This window comes from Stigmatopora nigra, chromosome 8 (assembly GCF_051989575.1).
Source record: "Stigmatopora nigra isolate UIUO_SnigA chromosome 8, RoL_Snig_1.1, whole genome shotgun sequence".
NCBI classification, from domain to species: Eukaryota; Metazoa; Chordata; class Actinopteri; order Syngnathiformes; family Syngnathidae; genus Stigmatopora; species Stigmatopora nigra.
In genome coordinates, this window is record NC_135515.1 from 143,144 (window position 1) to 165,899 (window position 22,756).

General features: G+C 58.9%; 6 protein-coding genes across 11 annotated transcripts; 2 read left to right on the forward strand and 4 right to left on the reverse strand.

The window, feature by feature from the left end:
• Positions 1-6: 6 nt before the first annotated feature.
• Positions 7-5,767, reverse strand: LOC144200703 (autophagy-related protein 16-1-like). 2 transcript variants are annotated; one of them, XM_077722976.1, is made up of 20 exons: positions 5,435-5,767; positions 3,985-4,211; positions 3,832-3,913; positions 3,647-3,752; positions 3,333-3,406; positions 3,190-3,259; positions 2,949-3,130; positions 2,778-2,846; positions 2,627-2,704; positions 2,482-2,541; positions 2,306-2,408; positions 1,943-2,048; positions 1,478-1,548; positions 1,335-1,406; positions 1,146-1,266; positions 966-1,071; positions 733-882; positions 607-654; positions 354-455; positions 7-256 (listed from the first exon to the last, which is right to left on the reverse strand). In XM_077722976.1, exons 2-20 carry the CDS (start codon positions 4,088-4,090, stop codon positions 163-165), a joined length of 1,800 nt encoding a protein of 599 aa, XP_077579102.1. In that variant the 5' UTR covers positions 4,091-4,211; positions 5,435-5,767; the 3' UTR covers positions 7-162. The 2 variants fall into 2 exon arrangements, with proteins under 2 accessions (XP_077579102.1, XP_077579101.1); XM_077722975.1 differs by lacking the exon at positions 5,435-5,767 and adding an exon at positions 4,762-5,152.
• On the forward strand, positions 4,509-6,405 carry polr2d (RNA polymerase II subunit D). The gene is made up of 4 exons (XM_077722980.1): positions 4,509-5,318; positions 5,487-5,667; positions 5,915-6,010; positions 6,091-6,405. Exons 1-4 carry the CDS (start codon positions 5,246-5,248, stop codon positions 6,167-6,169), a joined length of 429 nt encoding a protein of 142 aa, XP_077579106.1. The 5' UTR covers positions 4,509-5,245; the 3' UTR covers positions 6,170-6,405.
• Positions 6,379-11,332, reverse strand: abcf3 (ATP-binding cassette, sub-family F (GCN20), member 3). 2 transcript variants are annotated; one of them, XM_077722973.1, is made up of 21 exons: positions 11,214-11,332; positions 10,349-10,496; positions 10,188-10,264; positions 10,064-10,119; positions 9,897-9,994; positions 9,703-9,816; positions 9,336-9,602; positions 9,138-9,221; positions 8,947-9,006; positions 8,815-8,871; positions 8,708-8,730; positions 8,381-8,436; positions 8,096-8,296; positions 7,918-7,994; positions 7,800-7,844; positions 7,532-7,664; positions 7,376-7,464; positions 7,197-7,288; positions 6,978-7,110; positions 6,820-6,907; positions 6,379-6,643 (listed from the first exon to the last, which is right to left on the reverse strand). In XM_077722973.1, exons 1-21 carry the CDS (start codon positions 11,287-11,289, stop codon positions 6,485-6,487), a joined length of 2,133 nt encoding a protein of 710 aa, XP_077579099.1. In that variant the 5' UTR covers positions 11,290-11,332; the 3' UTR covers positions 6,379-6,484. The 2 variants fall into 2 exon arrangements, with proteins under 2 accessions (XP_077579099.1, XP_077579100.1); XM_077722974.1 differs by lacking the exon at positions 11,214-11,332 and having other exon boundaries at positions 10,336-10,485.
• A 562-nt stretch (positions 11,333-11,894) lies between these two features.
• Positions 11,895-17,798, reverse strand: ints4 (integrator complex subunit 4). Its single transcript, XM_077722465.1, has 23 exons — positions 17,584-17,798; positions 16,737-16,931; positions 16,521-16,638; positions 16,201-16,413; positions 16,068-16,144; positions 15,953-16,003; positions 15,788-15,876; positions 15,584-15,704; positions 15,427-15,498; positions 15,059-15,233; positions 14,774-14,979; positions 14,562-14,704; positions 14,368-14,483; positions 14,147-14,280; positions 13,897-14,051; positions 13,728-13,821; positions 13,553-13,633; positions 13,329-13,459; positions 13,188-13,247; positions 12,953-13,112; positions 12,691-12,834; positions 12,445-12,565; positions 11,895-12,281 (listed from the first exon to the last, which is right to left on the reverse strand). The coding sequence occupies exons 1-23, from the start codon at positions 17,635-17,637 to the stop codon at positions 12,079-12,081; spliced, it is 2,913 nt and encodes a 970-aa protein (XP_077578591.1). The 5' UTR covers positions 17,638-17,798; the 3' UTR covers positions 11,895-12,078.
• A 116-nt stretch (positions 17,799-17,914) lies between these two features.
• On the forward strand, positions 17,915-20,517 carry LOC144200368 (uncharacterized). Of its 4 annotated transcripts, XM_077722470.1 has the most exons (7): positions 17,915-18,053; positions 18,352-18,522; positions 18,590-18,684; positions 18,810-18,975; positions 19,176-19,364; positions 19,446-19,478; positions 19,543-20,517. In XM_077722470.1, the coding sequence occupies exons 2-7, from the start codon at positions 18,375-18,377 to the stop codon at positions 19,956-19,958; spliced, it is 1,047 nt and encodes a 348-aa protein (XP_077578596.1). In that variant the 5' UTR covers positions 17,915-18,053; positions 18,352-18,374; the 3' UTR covers positions 19,959-20,517. The 4 variants fall into 4 exon arrangements, with proteins under 4 accessions (XP_077578596.1, XP_077578593.1, XP_077578594.1 ...); XM_077722467.1 differs by having other exon boundaries at positions 19,176-19,478; XM_077722468.1 differs by having other exon boundaries at positions 17,915-17,966; positions 19,176-19,478.
• Positions 20,036-22,689, reverse strand: LOC144200370 (calpain small subunit 1-like). The gene is made up of 10 exons (XM_077722471.1): positions 22,527-22,689; positions 21,970-22,019; positions 21,861-21,897; positions 21,653-21,745; positions 21,301-21,358; positions 21,144-21,208; positions 20,886-21,033; positions 20,697-20,813; positions 20,258-20,316; positions 20,036-20,180 (listed from the first exon to the last, which is right to left on the reverse strand). Exons 2-10 carry the CDS (start codon positions 22,014-22,016, stop codon positions 20,154-20,156), a joined length of 651 nt encoding a protein of 216 aa, XP_077578597.1. The 5' UTR covers positions 22,017-22,019; positions 22,527-22,689; the 3' UTR covers positions 20,036-20,153.
• Between the last annotated feature and the right edge of the window lie 67 nt (positions 22,690-22,756).

Genomic DNA, 22,756 nt, shown 5'->3' on the forward strand with positions numbered 1-22,756 from the left:
CGCAAGGACAGAAGTGGGACGTCTTTATTGAACATTGAGCCAACGTGACGGCCAAAGGATTCATCTTATGTACACGTGGTTTAAAAAAAAAAGGGAGGGGAGGAGGGGGGGGGGGGGGACAACAAGAAGAAGAAGAAAAGAACATAAAAGCAGATGACGGCGTCAGACGTCGGACCAGAGGACGGCCTTGCCGCCCTTCTCCACGCTGCCGACGTACGCGCCCGAGGGCGACCAAGACACGGCGTTGATGGGGGAGCTGCACAGATCAAAAAACAAAACAAGCCACCGTGGCATTTGACCTCAGCGGCTTTCATCCCCCAGGAGCATTTTCAGAGGCGGGGCCCTCAACTGACTTGTGATTGCCCTCCAGCGTTCTGTCCAAATTCCCCGTCAGAACATTCCAAACGTACAAAGTTCCGTCGGCCGAGCCGCCCGCCACGTAACTTCCGTCGGGGCTAAAAAAAAAAGAAAGAAAAGAATTCCGAGTTAAGCCGGCCTGCGCCAAAGCCAGGGCCGGACATCATTTCGGCCGTCAGAGAGCCGATTGACGCGCCGCCGGTCTTTTTGCCACTGGCCGGCTCTTGGAAATGCCACTTTTTCCCCCACCTGAAGGCCACTCGGGTCCAGTCGGCGCCGCACTTGAAGCCGCGAGCGCTGGAGGACGACCAGAGACATACGGACGGTGCGGGTCAGTCGTTTGGCCGACGGCTGGCTGTGGCGGCGGCGGCCCACCTGAGGGTCTGTCTGACGGCGTTGGCGCGGAGGTCCACGATCTTGAGCAGGTCGTCCCTGGAGCAGGCCAGGAGCTCGGTGCGTTCGTGGTTGAGGTCCAGACAGGTCACCCGACCCAGAAGCTCCAGCTCCAGCACCCCGCTCTCCGCCCTGCCGGTGAGAACGCCGTTTACAATGGCTCCGGCTTTTTTCCGGGAGGCGACTTTTGCTTGCGGCTACGACTAAACACCGACCTGATGTCCCAGAATCGGATCTTCTTGTCAAAATGGCCGCTCATGACGCACTGCTCGGTGCAGGCGATGTCGTTGCAGCTGGAGCCCGTGAAGACCGTTTTCATGCCTGAAAAGGGGTGGTGTCGTGTCGGGGGGGTCAGGTGGGGGGGCCGGGTGGCGCCGGGCCACCCGGCAACCTACAGACTTTGCTGCGGAGGTCCCACAGTTTCAGGGTGCGGTCGTAGCTCCCCGACACGATGCGGGCGTTGTCCAGGAGGAAGCGGGCCGCCAGGACCTTGCCGCTGTGGCCCGTCAGCGTGTGCTGCCAAGAAAGATCCCGCCCCCAAATAAAAAGCTTTGCCATTGGCTGGCCACCAGTCACGCACCCACCCTCAGCCTGTAGTCCTCCAAAGTCCAGATCCGACTGGCAAAGTCGTTGGAGGCGGCCAACAGGTAGGAACCCTGCAACCACAGCGCCAAAACCTTTGTCTTTGGGAGCGGCGGCGGCAACCGCCACCGCCGCCACCACTCACGGCGCCGTCAAAGTCGATGCTGGTGATTCCGGCGTTGCTGCCCGTCAGCGCTCCTTTGGCCTCGCAGCGACCTGTCGGCGAGCACAAGACGGCGTCAGCGCCGTCCATTTTCACGGCGGGCGCCAGTGGGTGGGGAAAAAAAGCCAAGGTCTCAGATTGAAAACTGGATATCACGGGCCCCGCCCCTCCCGGCCCCACGCTCGGGGGATCTCCGGCCGGCTGTCGGAAGCCGCCGTCCGGGGAGACCCGCTGGCGGGCTCCCCGCGGGACGTGGCTTCCCGTGGGATTTTTGCGGCACGCCGGGCCCGTCGCGCGCGCCGGGAGCGCTTGCCGGAGCGCCCGGCGGGCCGGCCGCGGCGAGCGGGCGGGCGGGAGGCGGTCGGCGGGGCCTCAGACCTTTTACTTCTCATCACGGACCCGGAGGGCAAGGGCTCAGGGGCGGACGCCGGCCGGGACGGGACCTACCCGAGACCAGCTCCCACAGCTTGACCCGGCGGTCGGTTCCCCCCGTGGCCAGGAGACGTGAGCTCGGCCCAAAGCGCACCGCGTTGACCTCGCCGTCGTGCGCCTCCTGGACGGACAAAGGAGACCAGGGGCTGAAGAGGAGCCAAGAGAAGTTGAGCTCTCCTCTCCCGTCCTGTACCGCGGGTGCCCAACCCCCACCCAAATCTCGTTTAACGAGAGCCAGGTGAAAGCAATTGCACACAGAGGAAAAGGGACCGAGAATATATCCAGCGCAAAGTCAACGCATTTTGGTGGACTTTTGATTTTCCGCAACCGGGGAACCGCCACAGAAAAATGCCCCCCGCCCCCGTGCGGCGTACTCACGAACACGTGCAGCGCCGCCGACGGGACCCGGACGTCGGCGGGGGCTCCCGAAGGCGCCTCGTGGTTTTCCGGAGACGTTCCCGGAGAGTGGGCGCCTCGCCGCCTGCCGGAGGGGGGGGGTGTTAGGGTTATCTCCCTTTGGCTTGGCCAACGGCGGCAGACGGCACCACACGCACCCAAAGATGTTGGAGATGGAGTCCAGCAGACCGCCGGGTGGCGCCTGGGAGATTTTCTTACTGCGAAGCAAAGCCCCGGAGCATTACAAGCGAGTGGGCGGGGCTCCGGGTCACCGTTCCCGCCCGGCGCGGGCCTCGCGCCCACCTGGGTGTCCTGCCGGGCGGCGCGTTCCGCGGCATCTCCCCGCCGGCCTCCTCGGCCAGAACTTGGATGTCGTCGTCCCTGAGGGAGGAGAAGAATGAGAGGTGAGCGGGCGAGCGGGCGCCCGTCCCATCGGCGGAGAGAATTTGCTCACGGGTCGACGACGGGAAGCGGCTCTTTGGCGGCGTCGGCCAGCTCCTTCTGCAGCTTGGCCTGTCGACGTCTGGAAGGGGGGCGGATGGCGGTTGGGGTCGGTGAACCCCCGCGGTGAACCTCCGCGGTGAACCCCCGCCGACCCATCCCGTCCGTCGGTCCGTCCATCTACCTGCTGTCCTTCTCGTTCTCCGCGTTGAGGCGGTTGGCTTCCTGGGCCTTCTCGGCCATCCAGCGCGAGACCAGCTCCTGGTTGTCCTCCGTGGTCTTGCGCAGTTTTTCCTCCAGGGCGCCGAAGGTGATCTGCAGGGCGTCGTACTCGTCCTTCAGCGTCTGATTGGCCCGTTCCAGGTCCTGGGGGCCAGGTGTCCGGATGAGGAAAAGGACCACGGCGGGGGAGAAGGTGTGCCCACCTGCAGACGGCTGCGGAGGTCTCGGCACTCCCCCCCCAGGTCGGCAGTCTGCCGCTGGTACTCGAGCATCCTGGAAGAGGCCGGGCAGATGAGTTGCTGGCTGGCCCGCCGGGCGTCGTCGCCCACCCTTCCCCGTGACTGACTTGGCCTCATTGTTCTGGATCTCCTTATCCTTCTCTTGGATCAGGTGGTTGAGGTCGATCACCGTCTGGGCCAGCTGCGCGTACACACACACACACACACACAAACAAGCTTTGGTCAACGGCACGAGATTTAAGCCCCATTTAAGCCATTGACAACGACGGGCGTCCCTTCCAAAAGTAGAAAGTGGTCTGAAATAGCGGCCCATTTGGCCCATGAGGTAAGGCCCTCCACTTTGCACGGAGTCTAACCCGAAAGGCCAAGCCGGGCGACAACAGACGGCCGGCCCATCGGTCAGGCCCCGCCCCCCGCGTACCTCTCCTCGTCTCTTGTGCAGCTCGGTGAGCTCCTCCTGGTGGCGAATCCTCATGTCGGCCATCTCCTGCTGAGGCACCGTGGCGGGCCCGCCGTCCGTCCCCGCCCTGCCGTTGAAAAGCCGCTCGGTGGAGAACACGGAGGCACGGAGGTGGCGCCCCCCCCCCCTCTGGCTGGCGGACTCACGTGGCTTCGTGGCCCCGAGCACCGTCATGGTAGCGTTCGGACAAGACGGCTCGCAGGTCCGACTTCTCCAGCAGACGATTGTCTGAAAGGGGGCAGATTGGTTTGGGCCGAGTGTCCGGCCGGCTTCGGGCCCGTCGGCCGCCGCGCACTCACACTGGTGGATGAGTTCCTCGAAGCCGTGGCGCTGCAGACGATCCCGGAGCCTGAGTTGCTCGCAGACGTGCCTCTTCCACGTGCGGGCGCCTCGTCCGTGCGCCATGACGGCCCGGGATGGACGATCCCGTCGGAAATCCTCCCCCCCGTGTCACTGAAGTCTGAAGCAGACTGTTGCACCGTACGCAGATTCAGTTTCCAAACAACAGTTGTCCTCCCAAATATGGCTGGCAAAGACAACAACAACAACAACAACAACAAGAAAAAACGATTTCGAAATGAAGGTTTTCTTCCCTCACAAAAATAGATATCTCACAGGTCTCAGGAGAAGAAGGTTATCGGGCAAGAGTCATGAAAATTGAACTTCATCTCGATACTGATAGAGTAATGATAAGCGCACAGGACGCGTATCGCCATAAAAGGGATGGCAACAATGTATTTACCTTTGTTCCCAATGGAGGATAGATAGGCTTGTAGCTTCCTTCCCATTGTCAGTCACGTGGTGTGTGCTGAGGGCGCCACAACATTGAGGCGTTCGCGTGAACCATTTGACTTTTAAACAACGATCGTATGTCTCTTTTGCGAGCGTTCCGGTGCATACCAAAGAAACACGACGATGCGGAGAAATGTCAAGAAGCGTAGGGAGAGAGAGCTTTGGAGCCAGGAAAGGCTCGCGCGGAGAATCGTGACTCAACATGTTAGCAATGCTAAAGTAGCCGCGAAGACCGAGGCTTAACTGATGTTACGAGCAGGTCACGGACGCCATTTGGTTCTTACCTGCTTGTTAAAGGGACTTGTCACGCTCGTTTCTGTGTCCCGTTAACGTCGTTTCTCGTGTCGACTCAGCCGACATCACTTTTCTCCCTGGTCTCCATTTTGACTGTGGAGCGCGCTACTTCTGGGCCGTCGCGTGCCAATGACGTCACCGCATGGACCCGTTAAGTTGTTTACACGCGAGCCGTGCCTGCCATTGACGACGCTAGACGGGAAAATGTTTTTTTCCCCCAGAATGTGGCGAACGTTGTTTCATCGGGAAACAAGAGGACGTAAAAATGCGGCCGGCCCTATTTCGTTTGTTGAGCTCCCGGCCACCGGGTGGCGCGTGTGTGTTTCTTAACCAAGCGGAAGCGGAAATAAAGTCGATTTGAAGCTGGGATATCGCGCTGCCGTTGTTGTCAGTTTTCTTTTGTCAGGTCGTCCGTGTCCCGTTTGAACGCCTGCCTGCCTGCCTGCCCGCCCGCCTGCCCGACCGACCGGCCGGATGGCGGCCGCGGGCTCGACGCCAAATGTTGGCGATGTGGAAGAAGACGCCTCGCAGCTGCTCTTCCCAAAAGGTGCCCAAGTTACACACGTCGCCAGGAAATGTCTCCATTAGTCTAGCCGCGACCTATTCGCGGAAAGCAAACCGTTTCCAAGTCGATACATAAAGGAGTCCAATGAATAGCGGTACCGTGGCAAGTGTCACCCGTTGCAATAGTTTTGACGTCTACCCCCGTTGTCAGAATTTGAGAATTCGGAGACGCTGCTGAACTCTGAAGTGCGAATGCTGCTGGAGCACCGCAAGCAGCAGAACGAGAGCGCCGAAGACGAGCAGGAGCTCTCCGAGGTCTTCATGAAGACCCTCAACTACACCGTGCGCTTCAGCCGCTTCAAGAACCGGGAGACCATCACGGCCGTCCGCAGGTCAGACGCCGTTTTTCAGGGACCATGTGGGATTGGATGGGCCGTCGGCCAATGGCAATGACGACATCCACGTTCCATTTCGCCGTCCGATCCAATTGAAGTGGGAGGCGTGGCGGGGCAAGGACAAACCTTCCTCCTCCGCCGCCACCACCACCCTCGCGCTTCAAATCCGGATGAAGCGACGCCTTGACTTTGAGTTTACTTTGTGATGCCGAGAGGCGCTCACTGATTGTCCGTCTGCGTCCAGTCTCCTCCTACAGAAAAAGCTGCACAAGTTTGAGCTGGCCAGCCTGGCCAACCTGTGTCCCGAAGCGGCCGAGGAAGCCAAGGCCCTCATCCCCAGGTCGGTCGCCGGCCGGCGTCGAGGCCAATGCCTCCCCGATGCCGCCCCCCCCACACTCACCGACTCTTTTCCGTTTCAAGTTTGGAGGGCCGCTTCGAAGACGAGGAGTTGCAGCAGATTCTGGACGACATCCAGACCAAGAGAAGTTTCCAGTATTGACACAAGAGACTTTCCCACTCATTTCCTGTCCAATGCTGACCGTTTTGCTAGTAAACTTTCATTGAAAAAAAAAAAAAACAATGAGGTTTTATTTTTTGGGGGTTTCAGTTGGGTGTATAACTGAGCATTGGAAGAAAAAAAAGTGTTTTGTGTTAAAAATCAAAGCATCCATTGTAACTAAGCCTTTAACCCAGTCAGGAGGAAACCAATGGACGGTGCACATCACGTGCATGCTTTATTTTGTTAGTAAATAGAACATCTGCACGCTAAAAATGAACGGGGGGGGAGGGGGGGGAACAATAAAAATGGGCCTTTTCACAGGTAGCCCTCTTTCTTGAACTGCTCGTGGAGGGCTTCGCGGTACTGGTCGAAGCCGCCGTCCATGCGCCAAACTCGCCCGCCCTCGCACACCCACAGCTCTTTGCACACCATCCGGATGAGGCGCTCGTCGTGGGACACCAGGATCACGCCGCCCTGATGCACAGCGAGTTCCATCGGCCGGGTTACAATTGAAAATGCTCAAGGTGGTGCCCACCCATCAAGACCGACGATGGCTAAGCCACCAGGAGGGGGAGGGGGCCCATCGGAAGCCCCGACCCTAAGCCGTCTGGCGTCCCCCGGACGTCAGACGCTCGACGGGAGCCACTGACTTTGAACTTGTTGAGGGCGTGGGCCAGGGCCTCGATGGTCTCCATGTCCAGGTGGTTGGTGGGCTCGTCCAGGATGTAGAAGTTGGGACTGAAAGAAAGGGGGTTGGGGGGGGGGGGGGGTCAGGGCAAGGCGGGGCAAGTGGCTACTTCGGCCATACCTGGCCATGGTCATCTGGGCAAAGGCCACGCGGCTCTTCTGGCCCCCCGACAGGCTGGCCACGGGCCTGGTGGCCAGCTCCCCCGTGATGCCGTAACCCCCCAGCTGGTGGCGGTATTCCTCCTCCGTCCGACCTGCCGCGGGGGGGGGAGTGGCCAGAGAGCGGTCAGTACGGCCCGGCCCCCCCATCGCAAGAAGCCTCATTGGCAGCTGGACCTACCGGGGAACTTGTTGAGGAGCAGCTCCACCGAGCAGACGTTGAGGTCCAACTGGTCCACGTGGTGCTGGCTGAAATAGCCGATCTTCAGGTTTCTGCAATATCAACAACGGTCCCTTTGGTCATCCGTTTGGGGGGTGGGTCCAAATTTTCAACCTTTTCACCTGGGATCACCCTCTCACCTGTGCGCTTGGCGGATTCCGCCGACGGGCGTCAGCTCGCCCATGAGCAACTTGAGGACCGTGCTCTTGCCGGCGCCGTTCTGACCCACCTGCGTGTTGGCCCAGATGGATTAGATCGACGGAGGGAGGGAGGGAGGGACGGACGGACCGGCGTACCATGCAGACGCGAGACTCCAGGTCGGCCGACAGGTTGAGTCCAGAGAAGAGGCGGTGCTCGGGCGTGTAGTAGAACTCTACCTCGTCCAACTGCAGGATGGGGGGAGACAGCTTCTCAAAGTTGTCCGGGAACCTGAAATCAAAAGGGTTCCCACGCCGTCCGTCATTGAGCACACTTGAAAATTGCCTCATCGCCATCCATCACAAGGATCCGGACGGGAAGGTCGGCCCCGCCTGATCCGTGGTCAAATGGCGGCGGCGGCTCTACCTTAAAGCCACCTCGGCTTCCTTGTCGATGGGCTTGAGTTCGGGCCTGGAAAAGCGGAAAGCGAGGCGTCACGCGCTTTGGGTCGACGGCAACCCGTCCAGCGCTCGCCGCCACTTACAGTTTTTCCAGCACTTTCAGTTTGCTCTGCACTTGGGCCGCTCGGTTGGCGTTGTAGCGAAAGCGGTCGATGAACACCTGAAACGGACGGACGCATTGGCTTTGGCGTATTTGCTTTGGCGTATTGGCCTCGTCCGCCGCCACCGCCGCCACCGCCGCCACCGTCTCCCGAGTCACACCTGGATATGTTGTCTGTACTGCAGCTGCGCCTCGTACTCCCGCTGTTGGTTCTTGAGTCGATCATCTTTGGTCTTGACAAAGTTCTCGTAGTCGCCCCGGTAAGTGTCCAACCTGTGCGAGTGCAGGTGCACAATGTCCGTCACCACCGCGTTCAGGAAGTTGCGGTCGTGCGACACCACCAAGATGGTGGATTGCCACGTCTGGGGGAAGGAAAAGAAGAAAAAAAAAAACGCGTCAATTCCGGCCCACCCTCGCCGGCCTCCGGAGGCGACGGTGGATAAAACCTGCAGGTAGTTCTCCAGCCACAGGATGGCGCTGACGTCCAACATGTTCGTAGGCTCTGCAAACAAGTGGCTGCGTAAAAGGCCGATCGATGGGTTGCGGTCGACGGCGGCGGCGGCCAAGCAGTTAAGCGCACAAAAAGTAGGCCTCTTTTCTCTCTGGCTGTCGGTGCAACACCAGCACGCGCATACACACTTGTCCAAAGGCAACTACTAGATGTCGTGACTAGTTTGATGCAAAACTTTTGGGGTTTTTTGTTTTTAAGTGGGGTCTTTCCGTTCCACGACGCCAAAAAGGCTGCGGTTCAGAGCCGAGGTCACGTGACTCACCGTCCAGGAGCAGCAGGTCGGGCCTGAGGACGAGGGAGGGCACAACGGTCACGTGAGGCCGACGGCCAAAGCGCGTCAAAGAAGCGGGCCTTTGGGCGGGCACTCACCGGGCGAAGAGCGCTCGTGCCAACGCTAACCTCATTCTCCAGCCGCCGGAAAACTCTCTACGCGAGCACACGACATTAAGGATGGATCTGGATGTGTTGGCTATCAATATATTGTGGGCCGCTTCAACTCACTTGGTGGGCTGCTGCTGCATTTTGGGGGAAAATCCCAGACCGGCCAGGATAATGGAAGCTCTGACGGGACAACAAAACGCACGTCAATCCCACTGGGTGGGCGAGGCTCGAGGCGAGGCTCGGGGGCGAGGCTCGGGGGCGAGGCTCAGGGGCGAGGCTCAGGGGCGAGGCTCGGGCTCCGCGCCGCTTACCGCGCGGGGGCTTTGTCGGCCTCCATCTCTTCCAGTCGGCCATAAATTTCCGACAGGCGCACGACGCTCTCCCCGCCGTCCGCTCTGAAATGGAGTGGCCCGAGAAGATCAACGGCGATTTGACACGTGCACGGCCACCCGTCCAATGGGTGAAAGGCAACGGCGGTCCGATCCGTCCGGCCACCCGTCGGCACTCACGTCCCGTTGGCCACGCGGGCGTTGAGGCGGGCTTCTTCTCGGAGCAGGCCCTCCCGCAGCGTGTCGCTCTCCAGGACGCTCTGGAGCGCCAGCGTGTCGTCGCCCGCCACTTCCTGCTCCACGTGGAGGATGGAGATGTGCGGCGGGACGCGAAGGCTGCGGCCGGCCAACATCTTCAGCAGCGTGGTCTTGCCCAAGCCGTTGCGCCCGATCAGACCGTAGCGTCGCCCGGCCGCCAGGGACAGCTCGGCGCCCTGGAGGAGACACCTGAGGCGCGCACGCCCCGCGCCCCCCCCCACCCCCGATAGTTAAATAAGCGAGTCCCTTTAACGGCGCCGACGAGGAATAAAAATGGCCCGGGCCTCACCTCTCCCCGAAAGACACGTCAAAGTTCTCGATGCGGATGTCGTAGCTGCGGTTTTGCTCGGCGCGCCCTTCTTTTTTACTGCTGGCCTGACTGGCCGACGCCTCCTCCAGGACACTGCGGGCAAAGGCGCCGCCGCCGCCGCCGCTTAGCGTGGCGGCGGCCAAATGGCACGAGACGGAGGATCGAAGACGTACAGCGGGCCGGGCGTCTTCTGCGCGTCCTTCTCGTTGCGCCGCTCGTTCTTGGCCTTCAGCTTGGCTTCGGCCTTCTCCAGTTTCTTGGCGTCCACCATCTGAAAGAGGCGTAAGCTGCAGTTCATCTCCTCCAATTGAACCGCCATTGTCATTGGCCAGGTAGCTACCGTGTTCTGGGCGCGCTTCATCATCCAGATGCCCTGGACGTCGTCATTGGCCGAAGCTAGAGAGAAGATTTGGAGGCGTCAGCTTGGCCCCGCCCTCAAACCAAAGAGTGCCGGCGCCGCTCACCGGGCTCCACGGACATCTGGGAAAGCTGCACGGGCGTGTCCAGCAGCAGCTGACGCTGGGACGACGGACAGCGGCTCCTGAAGGCAAGGGCAGAGGCGGGCCATTTAGAGTGGCTGCGCCCAGATGGAAAGCGGCGCCCGAGCGCAACCTGGCAGTCTCACAGTCTCAGCGTGTTGAACATGCGCAGACAGATGTGTCGGACGTCGTCCTCGTTTTTGCTGTCGGCCGACACCTCCTGCAAGACGCCGCCCACGGCCTCGAACACCTCCTCGCCATCCTCAAACTCGGCCCCGCAGCCGTCCAACACGCCTGAGCGGAAAAAGGCGGCTTCGATGAGTCAAGAAAATAGGAATAAACGCAGAAATAAGTGTGGCCGGGCCTAGGTTTGGAGATGGGAATTTGTGCCGACCGAGCCGAACTCCTCGGTGGACATTGTTTGATGGCTAATCTACTGAAACGGGGAGTTTGGCACGGCACTATCTCTGTGGTCGTTGTTTTCCCTTTCCAATTTGCCCCTGTGAAGTAGCAAAATACACAATGTCCAGCGAATAAATGACTGAGCTATTGCTAACACACGAGTCCAATCACGCTGCTATGCTGTCACATAAATGTCAAGTGAAAGCCTCTTTTAACACAAGTTAAATGACATCTTGTGGTTTGACAAAATCATTTTTTTAAAAAACGCCATTTCACTTTCTGCGTTTGAAATTCCGCTTGTCTTGGTTTTTTTCTCTGGAAAAAAAGAAGAAGAAGCAGAAGAAGAACCGGCTGGCTGGTCGGCCGGTCGCCCGGGTGGGTGGAGCCGAGTAGCCGGCAAGGGAGCACCAAACTCGGCCGTGGCCGTCAGCCATGCCGGCTAGCTTGTAGGCTAACAGGCAGACTCGGTTCAGACAGCCAACCCGATAGACAGCCGACCGGCCGACCGGCTCGACACGCTGTTCTGGCCCGGAGAAAAGCAGCGACGACATCCCTGACTTGAAGCGACCGGGCACCCGGAGTACCACGACCGCAATTTGGGGCTCTCACCTGTAATATAGTCGTACAATTCCGAGTCGATGTCAGGAAACTCGCTCCTCAGGATCTCCACGTACGTTGCCGCCATGATAGTCAGACGCCGCGACCGTACCCGGACCGCCCAGCGCACTGTGCGCATGCGTTATAGCGGCGCGTGGACTTGTGGGAAAAGTAGTCTTTCCAAGTCCAAAAAATGTCTCAAGGTTCCATTGGACGCCTAGCACTGTCGAAGGCATAAAATGGCTGAAATACGATGAAAGAAAATCAACTTTAGATACAACCGTGTGTAGTCAAGGCTTTCTTATTATCACAATGTAACGTGTGGCATGGTTAGTTCATCGGACTGGGATGTGGGCAGATCCCAGTGTTGTTTGACTGATCACTACATATAGTATAGTATAGTAGTGGGTTCGAATCCACTCACAGGTCTAAAAAAAAAGAGGGAATTGAGTAGAATAGGGAGGGAAAGGAGGTTGAGTTTTGAGGATGAGTGTGGCTTGATATTTTAAGATGATTCTATACACTCTCTTTATTTGAGAGCTGTGAGGGGATTTCAAAACCACTCCTGATTTGAACTTCAAGTTCCGACCTGATGTCTTTGCCACTAGACCACGGTGACATCTGAAAAGTAGAAATTGGAAGTTCTGTTTTCTCCTTTCAAAGAGTGGATTTGAAGCCACTCCCCATGTGAACTTCACCATCAAAGCTCATCTTCTCCTTGTTTGTCAGCGTGCCAAATCAACCGGGAGTTGAATTTGGGCAGGCGGCTTTATTTAAAAAAAACAAACAAACCAAAAATAATAATAATAATAATAATAACACAATGACCATGTATAGATAGTAACGTCTCTGTGGTCCATCCCCTTAAAAGTGCCGGTTAGCGTCTGGCGGGTTTGGGCACGATGAAGACTTTGACGGGCTCACTGAAGGGGATGGTTCCCTCGGCGCCGCCCTCCGGTGACGGGAGGCCGTCGGGGCCGTCGGGCACGTCGGAGCCGTCGCTCCACGCCGTCTTGGAGTCGCCGGCGAAGGAGGAGGAGCCGTAAGCCAGCAGGAGGCGCACTTCTACCTGACAGGGCTCTGCGTACGAGAGAGACGGACGTCTAAGTTACTAATTGAGCCGGAAATGTGCCCAAATCCTGGCAGAGATACTCCCAAAGCGTACAGGAAATGGCATTTTCAATTGACAGACAAAATAGGCCGAGGGTAGGGGGGGAAAAAAAAAAGTTGTCAATCATCTCACCCGTCCAGGCGCCGTGCGACAAGTAGATCTGGGTGATGAGTCGGTGGCGCTGCGGTCCCGGTTGCCGGAAGTCACCGGGCTTGGGCTGGATCACGTGACTCTGGCCGTCGGGGTAAACCACCTGCAAAAAAAGCACCCCCGTTTCTTTTGGGAGATCGGGAAGACCGGGAAAACCGGGAAGACCGGGAAGGCCGGGAAGACCGGGAAGGCCGGGAAGGCCGGGAAGGCCGGGCGGCTCCACCTCACCTCCACTTTGACGCTATTGTGGGGGTCGCGGACGTGCTCCAGCGTGGCGTCCACGTCCAGCGCCAGCACCAGGCCCGAAGTGAACTTGAGCGGGTTGTCCGACTCTCCCGTGGGTTCGATGATGTTGGCCATGGCTCGGTGGAGCTGAAGCGCGCAGAGATATGGCGTCCGGACATAAACAAAATGGGATTTGGGGGAAATTTGAAAGGCTGGCCGGCAGACTGGACCGGCCGACACTTTTTGTCTGCTCGACATGACTTACCTGAGGCGGGAGCGCCAGCTGCGGCAGAGCGCTCTGCCTCAGGGCCGTCTGGAGGATCCGGACCAGCTCGGGGGGTTTGCGGGCCGCCGGTCGGCGAGCCGCCTCCGCCAGCCGCTCTGCAAAAGCGTCCCGCAGGTGAGGGAGCTCGGCCGCAAACATTCTGCCCGAGGAGTTGGGAGGAGGAGGAGGAGTGAGGAGCAGGGTGGACGGCAGTGGAAGAAAGAAAAAAGGTTACCTGTGGAAAGAGTCCAGCTCCTGCAGGAACTTTTCACAAGCGCCGAGGAGATGATCCTCCCTGCATGAAACACACACGTGAGCACATGTGAGCCGTCCATCTTTTGATTCCCCCCCTCCCTCCCTCCCTCCCGCCACTGACCCGCCAGTGGCGCGAGCGGCGAGGACCAGGTTGAGCGCCCGCGCCTGCAGGCGTACGTGATGGATGACAGCCAGCTGTCTGCTCTGGAGCCCGCTGTACATGAACTCCAATTTGTAGCTCTCCTCTAGAACCTGCCGCCGACACAAGCACACGCGCACGCAGAGACGGATGGATGGCGGGCGCTCGGCCAGAGTCCAGAGACGGACGGGGTCCGAGCCACCCACCTGCCCGGCGGCCGCCGCCGCCGTCACGTTCTGCCTGGGGCAGAGGGGCACCGCCGTCTTCCACAGCTTCTCCTGCAGCGCCTGAGAGACGAGAGAGAAGAGAAATGGTCACCCATTGGAAAAAAAAAGATGAAATCCGGATTCGTTTTTTTTTTTTTTCTTTTTCGTTGGGCACCTTGATGAGGAGAAGCTGGCAGCGCAGGTAGGTGGCGCAGAAGTCGGCGGCTCCGGCCAGCTCCGTCTGCAGCCGGCCCAGTCTCTCCAAGTCCCTGAGGCGTCGGCACGGGAGGCCCGGTTGGTTCTTTTGGCCGGCGGGCGGGGAAGGTGCGCCGGTTTCCACGTACCGGATGGTGAAGACCAAAAGTTCCCGGGCCCCGGGGGCCTCCAGATTCTGGACGGCGACCACCCGCTCTAGACTTTGCCGCAGGAAGAGGCGAGCCGACTCCACGCCCTGACAGTCGGCCCGCTCCAGACCGTGGAGCTGCTTCCTCCCCGGCAACTGAAAGAGGCACCTCACGTCAGCCAAACGACTAGAAAGAAAAGGAAAGGCCACGGGCGCGTGTCGTCGCCGCCGCCCCCGCCGGTTGTACCGACCCGGAGAGGCGGCACCAGGTGCGAGAGGCTGTCCCTGAGGTAGGCGTAGTGTCGGAAGGTGTGGTCCGAGAAGAGCGCCGGCATGGTGGGACACCACTGGGCCGCGTTGAACACCAGCACCAGGACGGCGATGTCTGACGCCCGGCGAGCGCGGTCAGGGAGAAGTGGCTTTGAAAAAAAAATCCCATCCCAAAAAAATCGGCAACGTGGGAGGAGGATACAGGCCGGGTCGTCCATGTCGGGTTCCGGCGTGTCAAAGTAAGGGTGCGTGCTGAGGAGCTCCGGGACCAGAGGCAACACCAGCATGGGGTGGCGCCCGCCCAAAAACTTCAGGCACCTTGGGCAAAGAGAAGAGCATTTTGAAAAAAGGAAAGGAAATGCTCCCGGGATCCACTCCGTCTGGACCGGCTCTCACTTCCAGACAGAGTTGCGATCGGCCGGATACTTGTTGAGATTCTTCAGCAGCTCCAGCAGGGCCAGCTGGACGCACTCCTTGGTGGACACGTTGGCGTAGCACAGCAGTTCGTGCAAAGCTTCTCGGATGTCGCGAGACGAGTCCTGAGCGAACCCCGTCCAGTGTCAGGCGAGCAAAGGCCAGATTACGAGACGGAGACGGCGCCGTCCCACCTCCAACACGGCCAGCACCGTGTCCAGCTGGTCTTCGCGCAGCGTAATGTGAGTGGAGATCTGTCGCAGCACGTGGATGGACTGCAGGCGCACCTCCTCGATCTCGTCGTTGAACATGTCCACCAGGAAGTCCAGGCACTTGTCGGCAAAGGCCGGCGACGAGCCGGCCAGCCGGCACACCGCCTCCACCGCCGCGATGCGGACCTCTGGGGTAACAGAAAAAAAAAAAAAAAACGTATACATCTATATTCCGATGTTTGTATTTTTGGCCGAGGCGGGACCTACCGAACATCTCGTCCTCCAGGCCGTGGACGAAGGCTCCGCAGGCCCCCGAGGCGATCAGGTTGACCGTGTTGGTGTCCACCTTCTCCTTGGGGGCGTCGTCGGCCCACTTCCTGCCGCTGGAGAACTCGCCCGAGGCAAAGAGTTCCTTGGCGCGCTCGTGGGCCGTGCGCTTCCTCTGAAAACAAAGGGCCGAAAGCCGCGTGGCACTTTTTTCCCCCCGTTTTTGGCCAGCTACAAATCGTTCCCGTTGGACTCAAAGGACGCCACGCCGAGCGTTTTGGAGCCATCTGCCCCCCGACCGCACGCGGCACGAGGCCGTTGGGACCACCGCGATACCGTCGGCGGAGGAGTCGCAACGTTGGGCTCACCCGCAGATCCGACATCAGCTTCTTGTCCAGAGTCTGCTCCAGGAAGTGAGGACTGACGTGGGACATGGAGCCCTGAATACAAGTTTCACAGCATAATCATTGATATGAAGTTTTGGGTTTTTTTTTTTTTTTCCAAAGAAATGCGCTCTCAGCCTACCAGCGTTTTGGCGGCTTGCACGCGAACCATCCACGAGCCGTCGCCGACCATGTGGCTGATCTTCCCGAAGGCGTCGTCCGCCAGGCGGATCTCCTCGTTGGACGACGGGATGGGCACGATGCTGGGAACGCGCCCTTTGAGTGCTCGGTAAAGACGGAGGCGGAGCCACAAAAAATAAAAAGAAAAAAACAACCCGGCACCCACCTCTCTGGGTAGAGGACGCTGAGCACCCAAACCATCTGAACGGCGGCCGAGCGAACTTGCTCGTAGTCGTCGGCCAGCAGCCGGCAGGCCTGCGCTTGGGCGGGCGGGCATCTGGGTCAGCTCAGCCGCGGGGTGGCGGGGCGGCGGGGCCACGGGCCGTCTCACCTGCTCGTAAATGCCCTGCTGGATCTTCAGGCCCCTCTCGTGAAGCTGCAGCTGGAGGAAGCAAGTTAGTCCGAGAAGGAAAAAAAGTCGCCTCCGTGCTCGCTGGCTGGCTCACCATGGCTTTGAGGGCGGCGGCCCGCACTCTGGGGTCGCGGTCGGCAAAATAGTCGCTGATGACGCTCGGCACGTCTCCTGAAAATAAAGGAGACCGTGGCTTTCCTACTCGGAGCCGCGGCGCGCCCACTCACCGGCCACCTCGCCCGCTTTAACCCCGTCGGCAGTGGCGGCGACGCCCCCTAGGCGTCCCAGCAGCTGCAGGCACTTGTTCCTGACGCCAAAGGAGGCGTCCGACAGGTGGCGGCGGCCCACGTCGGCCAGCCGCCGGGCCACGGCCGCGGCGGGGATCCGCGCCCCCACCGTCAGCAGCGTGTCCAGCAGCTGCGCCAAAACCTGATGAGACTCTGACAAATGGATGCAAGGTGACAAAAGGATGGACGTAAGCCAAGTGACAACATTGGGAGAGGAAAAAAAAGTCATGAAAAGCAAAGCGTGAGGAGGAAGGACTCACTCTCGTTGTGGACGACGGCCAGCAGGTCCTCCACGATGCAGTCGGGAGCGAAGCCCTCGGTGGTGGCCAGCACGCCCATCAGCGAGGCCATCTTCAGCCGCACCGACTTGTCCTTTTCCTGCGCCGGGCCACCGCCACACATTGGGGTGAAATGAGGTGAGCCAGCCGCCGACAACTCACGGAAGGAAGGGAGGGCGAAAAAGAACAAAAGGCCACCTTATAGTAATGCTCCAGGAGGATCCGCACCACGCCTTCCACGCTCTCGGCCTCCACGGGCTTGCGGGCAAACTGCAGCAGCAGGTGCAAGGCGTCGGTGCCGTTGGCCGCCTTGCACAGATCCACGTGCAGCGCCGCCGACTTGCTGGGCTTGCACAGGCGAAGCTTCTTGGACGGGGCATCCTCGGCGGGGACCTGCCCGGCGAACGGGCGGCGGACGTCACGCCGTGATTCTCGGGACTGGGGCCAAAGTGGCCCCAAATGAGCCAGACAGAAACGCCCCGAGCCGAGATGGACTGACTCCTCGTCTTTGACACTTGACGACGCGAGACGTCCGATTCATTTGAACTGGATGGGGCGCTAGCTAAAGAGGCTACATTTGTACCATTGAATTGCAGCCCCTTTAAAACGAGATATGGAGTGTCGATACAAGAAATGTCCGTTGACCGCTATAAAGTAGTTCCACCACAGCTGTGTACTTACATATACTACAGCCAAAAGGAAGGGTACTGCGGCGGCGGAGGCGACTGACCCAAAGGCCTTTGTAAACAAAACGGAGCGAAAGCCCATACGGCTGAACTTTCGATTAACAATGCCAAATGTCCACGGCTGAACTTTCGATTAACAATGCCAAATGTCCCGTTGGAGTTGTTAGCTTAGCCGGTTAGTCATATGTAACACCAAGGCGAAATACCTTCTCCACTTGTGTATTTACTGTCCAAAGCGCCGGTGTTAGCAACAAGACTTAGCCGACGGCGGCTAACTTAGCGAGCGGCTCGGTATAAGGCTTCCCTCTCAAATGTCGCAAAGTCACAAAATAAGTGGTTTGTCTCAAAGTTCGTCCTACCTGAACCACCCTGGAGAATTCCTCGTACACTCGCTTTTTCAGGTGCGCCGCCATGTCGTCGCCAAACAATCGTTGGCTTGCCTTAGCTTCTTATTCGACTTGAGCCGAATTTAGCTTGGCTAGCATAGAGCAAGCCCGAGTTTGTCCCTGTGACATTTCCGTAGACAAGAAAGGCGTGACGCACTCGACGGAAATACACAGAAAGAAGAAGAAAAAAACAACCTTCAAAATAAACCAACAAGAAAGGCGTAACGCAATCGACGGAAATACACAGAAAGAAGAAAAAAACAACCTTCAAAATAAACGAACTAGAAAAGTGTCGGTTGGGGGGGGGTTGACGCAAGCGCACTGGCCACTGCTCGGAAGAAACTTGCACCTGACAGGTAGCTTCTTCGGTCGGCTTCACTCGGAAAATATTCCACGTCGGGTAAACTCATCTATTGTTGTCTCTCTCCCACTCCATCGGGCAGGTGAGCGTTGACTATCGAGTGCGCTAGCTTACGGCTAGCAATGAGCTGGCTAGGTAGCAGTTAGCTAGTAAAGACCGTGTCATCGAAATGATCTTTTTACAGTGTATTTCATAATGACGACGATAGAACTACGCACGTCCATACGACCCATTTTGGTTCCTTGACTGCGGTTATTTGTTAGTTTATTGTCGAGATATGTTTAGACGTCTTGTGGTGGTAATTTTTCAATCCCTCTGTACTGTGCCTTTAAAAAAACAAAAAACAACAACAACATATTTTCTCTTACCTTCTTTCACAGGCAGCAAAGCCAATCCGAGAGCCATGGCGAGCTCCTGGCCGGGGGAGGTCGACGACTACAAGGCCAGATCGTCCGGCCGGCGGAGCCTGGCGGGCTCCAGGCCCAGGTTCTCCTACACCGAAGTGAAAATGCTGCTGGAAGAAGTCAAGAGGAACCGCTACATCTTGCTGCGTGAGTCCACCCCGACCGGACTTCCTTCCCTCCGGCCCTGCCCCGACGCCGTCCTTTTGACCTTCAGGAAAGTTTAACCACGGCGTGTCGGCGGAGGCCAAGAAGCAGAAGTGGGCGGAGATTACCGATCAGATCAACGGTCTGGGACAGAACCACCGAGAGGTACGGAGGTCGACTGGTGGGGGCCGCTCTAACAGAAGAGCCCTTTCTGCCACACTTTCCAGGATGGTATCCCCCCCCCCCCCCCCCTTCTGGCACCTCACTTGGGCTTTTTTTTTGCGCCTCAGGTGCGGCAAATCATGAAGAAGTGGGCGGACCTCAAGTGCGACGGCAAGCGGCGCATGGCCCTCCTCCTGTGCGCCCCCGCCGGCTCGGCGGGCCGCAGGAAGAGGAAGTCGCTGGACTCGGTGGAGAAGATGGTCCACGGGATCCTGCTCATGAGTCCCACGGCAGGTGAGCCCAGCCACGTTCCAAAGGTTCTCGCAGACACGTTGTGGCTCCGGACGCTTTGGACCAAAGTCGCTTTCTCTCGAGAGGAAAAAGTGTTTGAAAAAGCCCCCAAATGTGGCATCCACCGCGAGCCACGGAAGGAAGGAAGGAAGGAAATGGAAGCTAGATGAACCTCGATCTGAAAAGCGCCTTGGTTTTGGCAGACGCGCCGGGCGAGGCGGACCAGTGGGAGCCGGAAGCCACCCCATTGGCAAAGCCAAATCGAGAGCCGGGCGCCCCGGAGAGCAAAAGCACGGCCGGCTACTCTTACCGGGACGCCCGCGACGGCTCGCTGCTGGGAGGACTCAACCTGGACTTTTCTCCTCTTTCCTCGCCGGACAAGGAAATGAGCGGTGAGCCAGGTTTGGGGGGGGTGGGCGACGGCGGGAAGTCAACCGGCCGCTCTTTTCCTTCCACTTTGGCCTTTTTCGCAGGAGACCCCTTCCACTCTTCGGAGGAGGACGCAGGTAAAAAAAGAAAAGCCAGAATCGCTCGACGTCTCTTAACCGCAAAGCGCTCGCCGTGTTTCAGGGCCCCCGTCGGAGCGTGACGACAAGTCGGTGGCGGCGCGCCCCGAGGGCGGCGAGTACGAAGAAGAAGACGACGACGAGGAGGAGGACTCTTCCTCCTCCCTCTCCCGCGGGCCGTCGCCACTGCCGTCGTCGGGCGGCCTGGCCCAGCTGGCGCGCCGCAGCGTGCGGCAGCAGCGCGCCGGGCGCCACCTGCTGGCATCCGTCTCGCGCTCGCTGGGCACGCTGGGGCGCTCGCTGCGGGCGCTGGCCGACGGCCAGCGGGACTTTGTGCGCCAGTCGCTGACGCTGCAGCGAGAGACGCTGGGCGTGCTGAAAGGCTTCTCGGCCGCCGCCCTGACGGCGCTGAGGGACGGGGCCGAGCGCCGCCGGACGCTCGCCAGGGACTCGGACGCCCCGCCCGCCGACCCGCTTTAAAAAGGAACCACCGGGGAGCGGCGACGGCCTCCAAACGGGTGGGAACTGCTTTTACCATTGACGGAAGACATCGGGAATCCAGTGACAAAAGGCGAGCGGGCCGCCCCTGCGACCGCTGCATTTTATTGCGCGTCAGCACGGCGGCGGCGACGGACGTGGCCGTCGTCGTCGTCGTCTTGGTGCAAGGGACCGGCCTCACGAGTACATGGTCAGTTGGAGCCACTGGGGGAGGGAGAAAGAAAAAAGTCAGAATCATTGAAGCGGGCCGAGAGACGTGGTCGGTCCCGGAGCCGACTCACCTCTTGGATGTCCAGGCTGATGGAGCCGCTGTTGCCTTTGTCCAGCGTCTTGAAGGCATCTAATCGCAGAGACAGAGAGAGAGAAAAGGTCAAGTCCATTGGACGTGTGGTCGATACAATGGAAGGACCCAAATATCTCTCAGTCCAGTCCCTCCTGCGCAAGCATACTTTGAACTTGAGGGCACCATGAGCGAGCGGCGGCACCAAGCCATCATGTACATGTCATGCGAATACTCCAATAAAAGCCTTTACCCTCAAAATGTCTTCTTGTATAACTTTAAATGAGTGGGGAAAAGAATGGGCCGCTAAATGGCAAAAAAGATAGTGGCTTTAAAAGCCGCATCTTGTCCGAGGGTCAGAGTTGAAGAGAAAGTCTATCGTTTCATCAAAAGTCTTTCTCTAATGCTCTTTCAATCTTAATGGGATGAAATGGACTCACTGCACATGGCGTCCAGCCGCACCAGGCAGCCCACAAAGTTGTCAAAGTCCATGTCGCCGTGCTCGTCGCTGTAGCGCCGGATGATCATCTTGTACAGTTCGTCCTTGAGGGGGAAACCTGCCGGGAAGGAAGGAAGGAAGGAAGGATAAAGAGCAGCTGGAAGGAGCACCCCGGGTGGGCGGGGCCTACCCGCGTCCTGGAAGGCGGGCCCCAACTCTCGGGCGCAGATGACGCCCGAGCCGTCCTTGTCGTGGGCCTCGTAGACTTTCTGCCACTTCTTGATGTTCTTCCACATGTGCTTGAACTCGTGGAAGCCCAGCTTGCCCGTGCTGTCGCTCTGACGGCCCACCCGGTTAAAGAAAGAGAAGAAAATCCCTCTGAAAATAGGTCCGTCCAGGACCCGACTTGGCCATTGGCCCTTGTCCCCGTGCGCCAGACAGAGGATACGTCCATGACGGCCACCATGCTTCGGCACGACTCGATGCTGAAGCCGTCCGTCTTCAAATCTTCATCTGAAGGCAAAAGGCCGGCCGGGTTAGTTGGGGGGGGGGGGGGGGGGGTGAGATTTGGTTCGTGGTCGCCGGGGGCGTTTGGCCACACTCACGCTTGGCCAGCACTTGGTTGAGGGTGTTCATCAACTCTTTGGGGCTCAATTCCATGTCCTGAACACAGGCAGAAATGGACATTTTTTTCCACACATACATTTTGCAGTCCGACAAACAAAATGCCGTGGGCTTGGCGCCGTGGGCTTGGCGCCGCCGGGCCACATTCTTGCGCGACGGGAAAAAGCGGAAGAACGAGTCGGCAGGCACGGGCGTGGCCCAAACCCGACCCGCCGGCAAAAAAAAATCAAATCAAATGGGCCCAGGCTCCAAATGTGCTCGTTTTAACGAGAACCAGCCGCGGGTGGCTTTTGGCAAGGCAAGGTACAAGCGTGGCACGAGGGAGGCACTCACATCTCCGGCCAGCTTCTTGAAAGCCCTGCGGAAGGCCTTCTCCTCATCGTTCTCGTGAGCTTCCTCGAAGGCCAGAGGTCGGCGGGGCGGAGGCTGAAAGCGCACGCACACACACACACACACACACACACACACACACACACGGCATATCCGTTGAGCCGCTGGCCGTACTCTGCCATGCCGAGAGAGCCGGAAAAAAAAGACTCACCGGAGCCGACGGGATGAAGATGGCCGGGTCGATGTTGCTGGGGGGCGGGGGGACGGGGACAAACGTGAGCCTCCGTGGGTGGGCCTGGAGCAACGCGGCGTCAACTCACCTGACCACGTTCAAGATGCCGCCGATAAAGTGTTTGGCGAAATTCATCTCCTAAAAAGAAGGGGAAAAAAGAAGCATGGTTACGTTAGACAGACTTTTTGGTCCCAAAACTATTTTTCAACCATGGCTTTTTGTTCAGATATCCCAGTCCGAATGGATTGGAAATGTGCGGATGACATAGTCACCCGTCCAAAGGCCTCCTCTCAAATGACTCGGAATCGTCGGGAAGAAAAAGGGGCCTCAAAACATGAAAAGTGAGCGAACGTCTGGCTAGCAACGCTCGCTTCAACTTTGACGGCGCCGTCAAAGTTGAAGCGATGTTTTGGAGAGCAGCCTGGGCCAGAGGGCCAGAGGGCCAGGGGGCCAGGAGACACTTGGACCAATACGACGGTCACGGTCAAGGGTCAAGGGGGCATTCCGAAAGGCAAACAAGACCACGGGGACCCGTCGCCGACGGCGTGACGTGACGACGCCCAACTTTGTGCGATCGACGACGAAGAGAAGGAAAAGAAAAGGGTCGGCGCCCGTGCAATCATAAATAAATAAAAAAGTTCTTACTGAGCAAGTCCGTCCGTCCGTCCGTCCGTAGAAGACGAGAAGAAAACCTTCTGTGCGTAAGTCCAAACGACGCGGCGAAGCGGTTCCGGAAGACACAAAGTTGTGTTTGAGTGTCCACGCCCAAAAGCACCGAAGCGCATCGCGCCACGCCGCGCCCGTGGTTGCCAGGCTCAGGTGGGCGGGGGTTGCCAGATTGGCCAAAGAGCGTCAGTCAACCAGAAAGGGGGGAG

Excerpts from the sequence above, each read along its gene's own strand:
- polr2d (XM_077722980.1), top strand. The coding sequence starts at position 5,246 with ATGGCGGCCGCGGGCTCGACGCCAAATGTTGGCGATGTGGAAGAAGAC. Across the intron at positions 5,319-5,486 it reads GCAGCTGCTCTTCCCAAAAG|AATTTGAGAATTCGGAGACG; the intron begins GTGCCCAAGTTA and ends CCCCGTTGTCAG. Across the intron at positions 5,668-5,914 it reads ACCATCACGGCCGTCCGCAG|TCTCCTCCTACAGAAAAAGC; the intron begins GTCAGACGCCGT and ends GTCTGCGTCCAG.
- LOC144200368 (XM_077722467.1), top strand. The coding sequence starts at position 18,375 with ATGGCGAGCTCCTGGCCGGGGGAGGTCGACGACTACAAGGCCAGATCG. Across the intron at positions 18,523-18,589 it reads GAACCGCTACATCTTGCTGC|GAAAGTTTAACCACGGCGTG; the intron begins GTGAGTCCACCC and ends TTTGACCTTCAG. Across the intron at positions 18,976-19,175 it reads GCTCATGAGTCCCACGGCAG|ACGCGCCGGGCGAGGCGGAC; the intron begins GTGAGCCCAGCC and ends TGGTTTTGGCAG.
- LOC144200703 (XM_077722976.1), bottom strand. The coding sequence starts at position 4,090 with ATGGCGCACGGACGAGGCGCCCGCACGTGGAAGAGGCACGTCTGCGAG. Across the intron at positions 3,260-3,332 it reads ATCCAGAACAATGAGGCCAA|GATGCTCGAGTACCAGCGGC; the intron begins GTCAGTCACGGG and ends GGCCTCTTCCAG. Across the intron at positions 883-965 it reads ATCCGATTCTGGGACATCAG|GGCGGAGAGCGGGGTGCTGG; the intron begins GTCGGTGTTTAG and ends TCTCACCGGCAG.
- abcf3 (XM_077722973.1), bottom strand. The coding sequence starts at position 11,289 with ATGGCGGCAACGTACGTGGAGATCCTGAGGAGCGAGTTTCCTGACATC. Across the intron at positions 9,603-9,702 it reads GACGTGTCTTTCGGGGAGAG|GTGTCTCCTCCAGGGCGCCG; the intron begins GTGAGGCCCGGG and ends TGCGCGCCTCAG. Across the intron at positions 7,289-7,375 it reads GGAATCCGCCAAGCGCACAG|AAACCTGAAGATCGGCTATT; the intron begins GTGAGAGGGTGA and ends TTGATATTGCAG.
- ints4 (XM_077722465.1), bottom strand. The coding sequence starts at position 17,637 with ATGGCGGCGCACCTGAAAAAGCGAGTGTACGAGGAATTCTCCAGGGTG. Across the intron at positions 16,004-16,067 it reads CCGCCGCCCTCAAAGCCATG|CTGCAGCTTCACGAGAGGGG; the intron begins GTGAGCCAGCCA and ends TGCTTCCTCCAG. Across the intron at positions 14,705-14,773 it reads CGGTGCTGGCCGTGTTGGAG|GACTCGTCTCGCGACATCCG; the intron begins GTGGGACGGCGC and ends GGGTTCGCTCAG.
- LOC144200370 (XM_077722471.1), bottom strand. The coding sequence starts at position 22,016 with ATGAATTTCGCCAAACACTTTATCGGCGGCATCTTGAACGTGGTCAG. Across the intron at positions 21,746-21,860 it reads TCTTCATCCCGTCGGCTCCG|CCTCCGCCCCGCCGACCTCT; the intron begins GTGAGTCTTTTT and ends GTGCGCTTTCAG. Across the intron at positions 21,359-21,652 it reads TCAAGAAGCTGGCCGGAGAT|GACATGGAATTGAGCCCCAA; the intron begins GTGAGTGCCTCC and ends GCCTGTGTTCAG.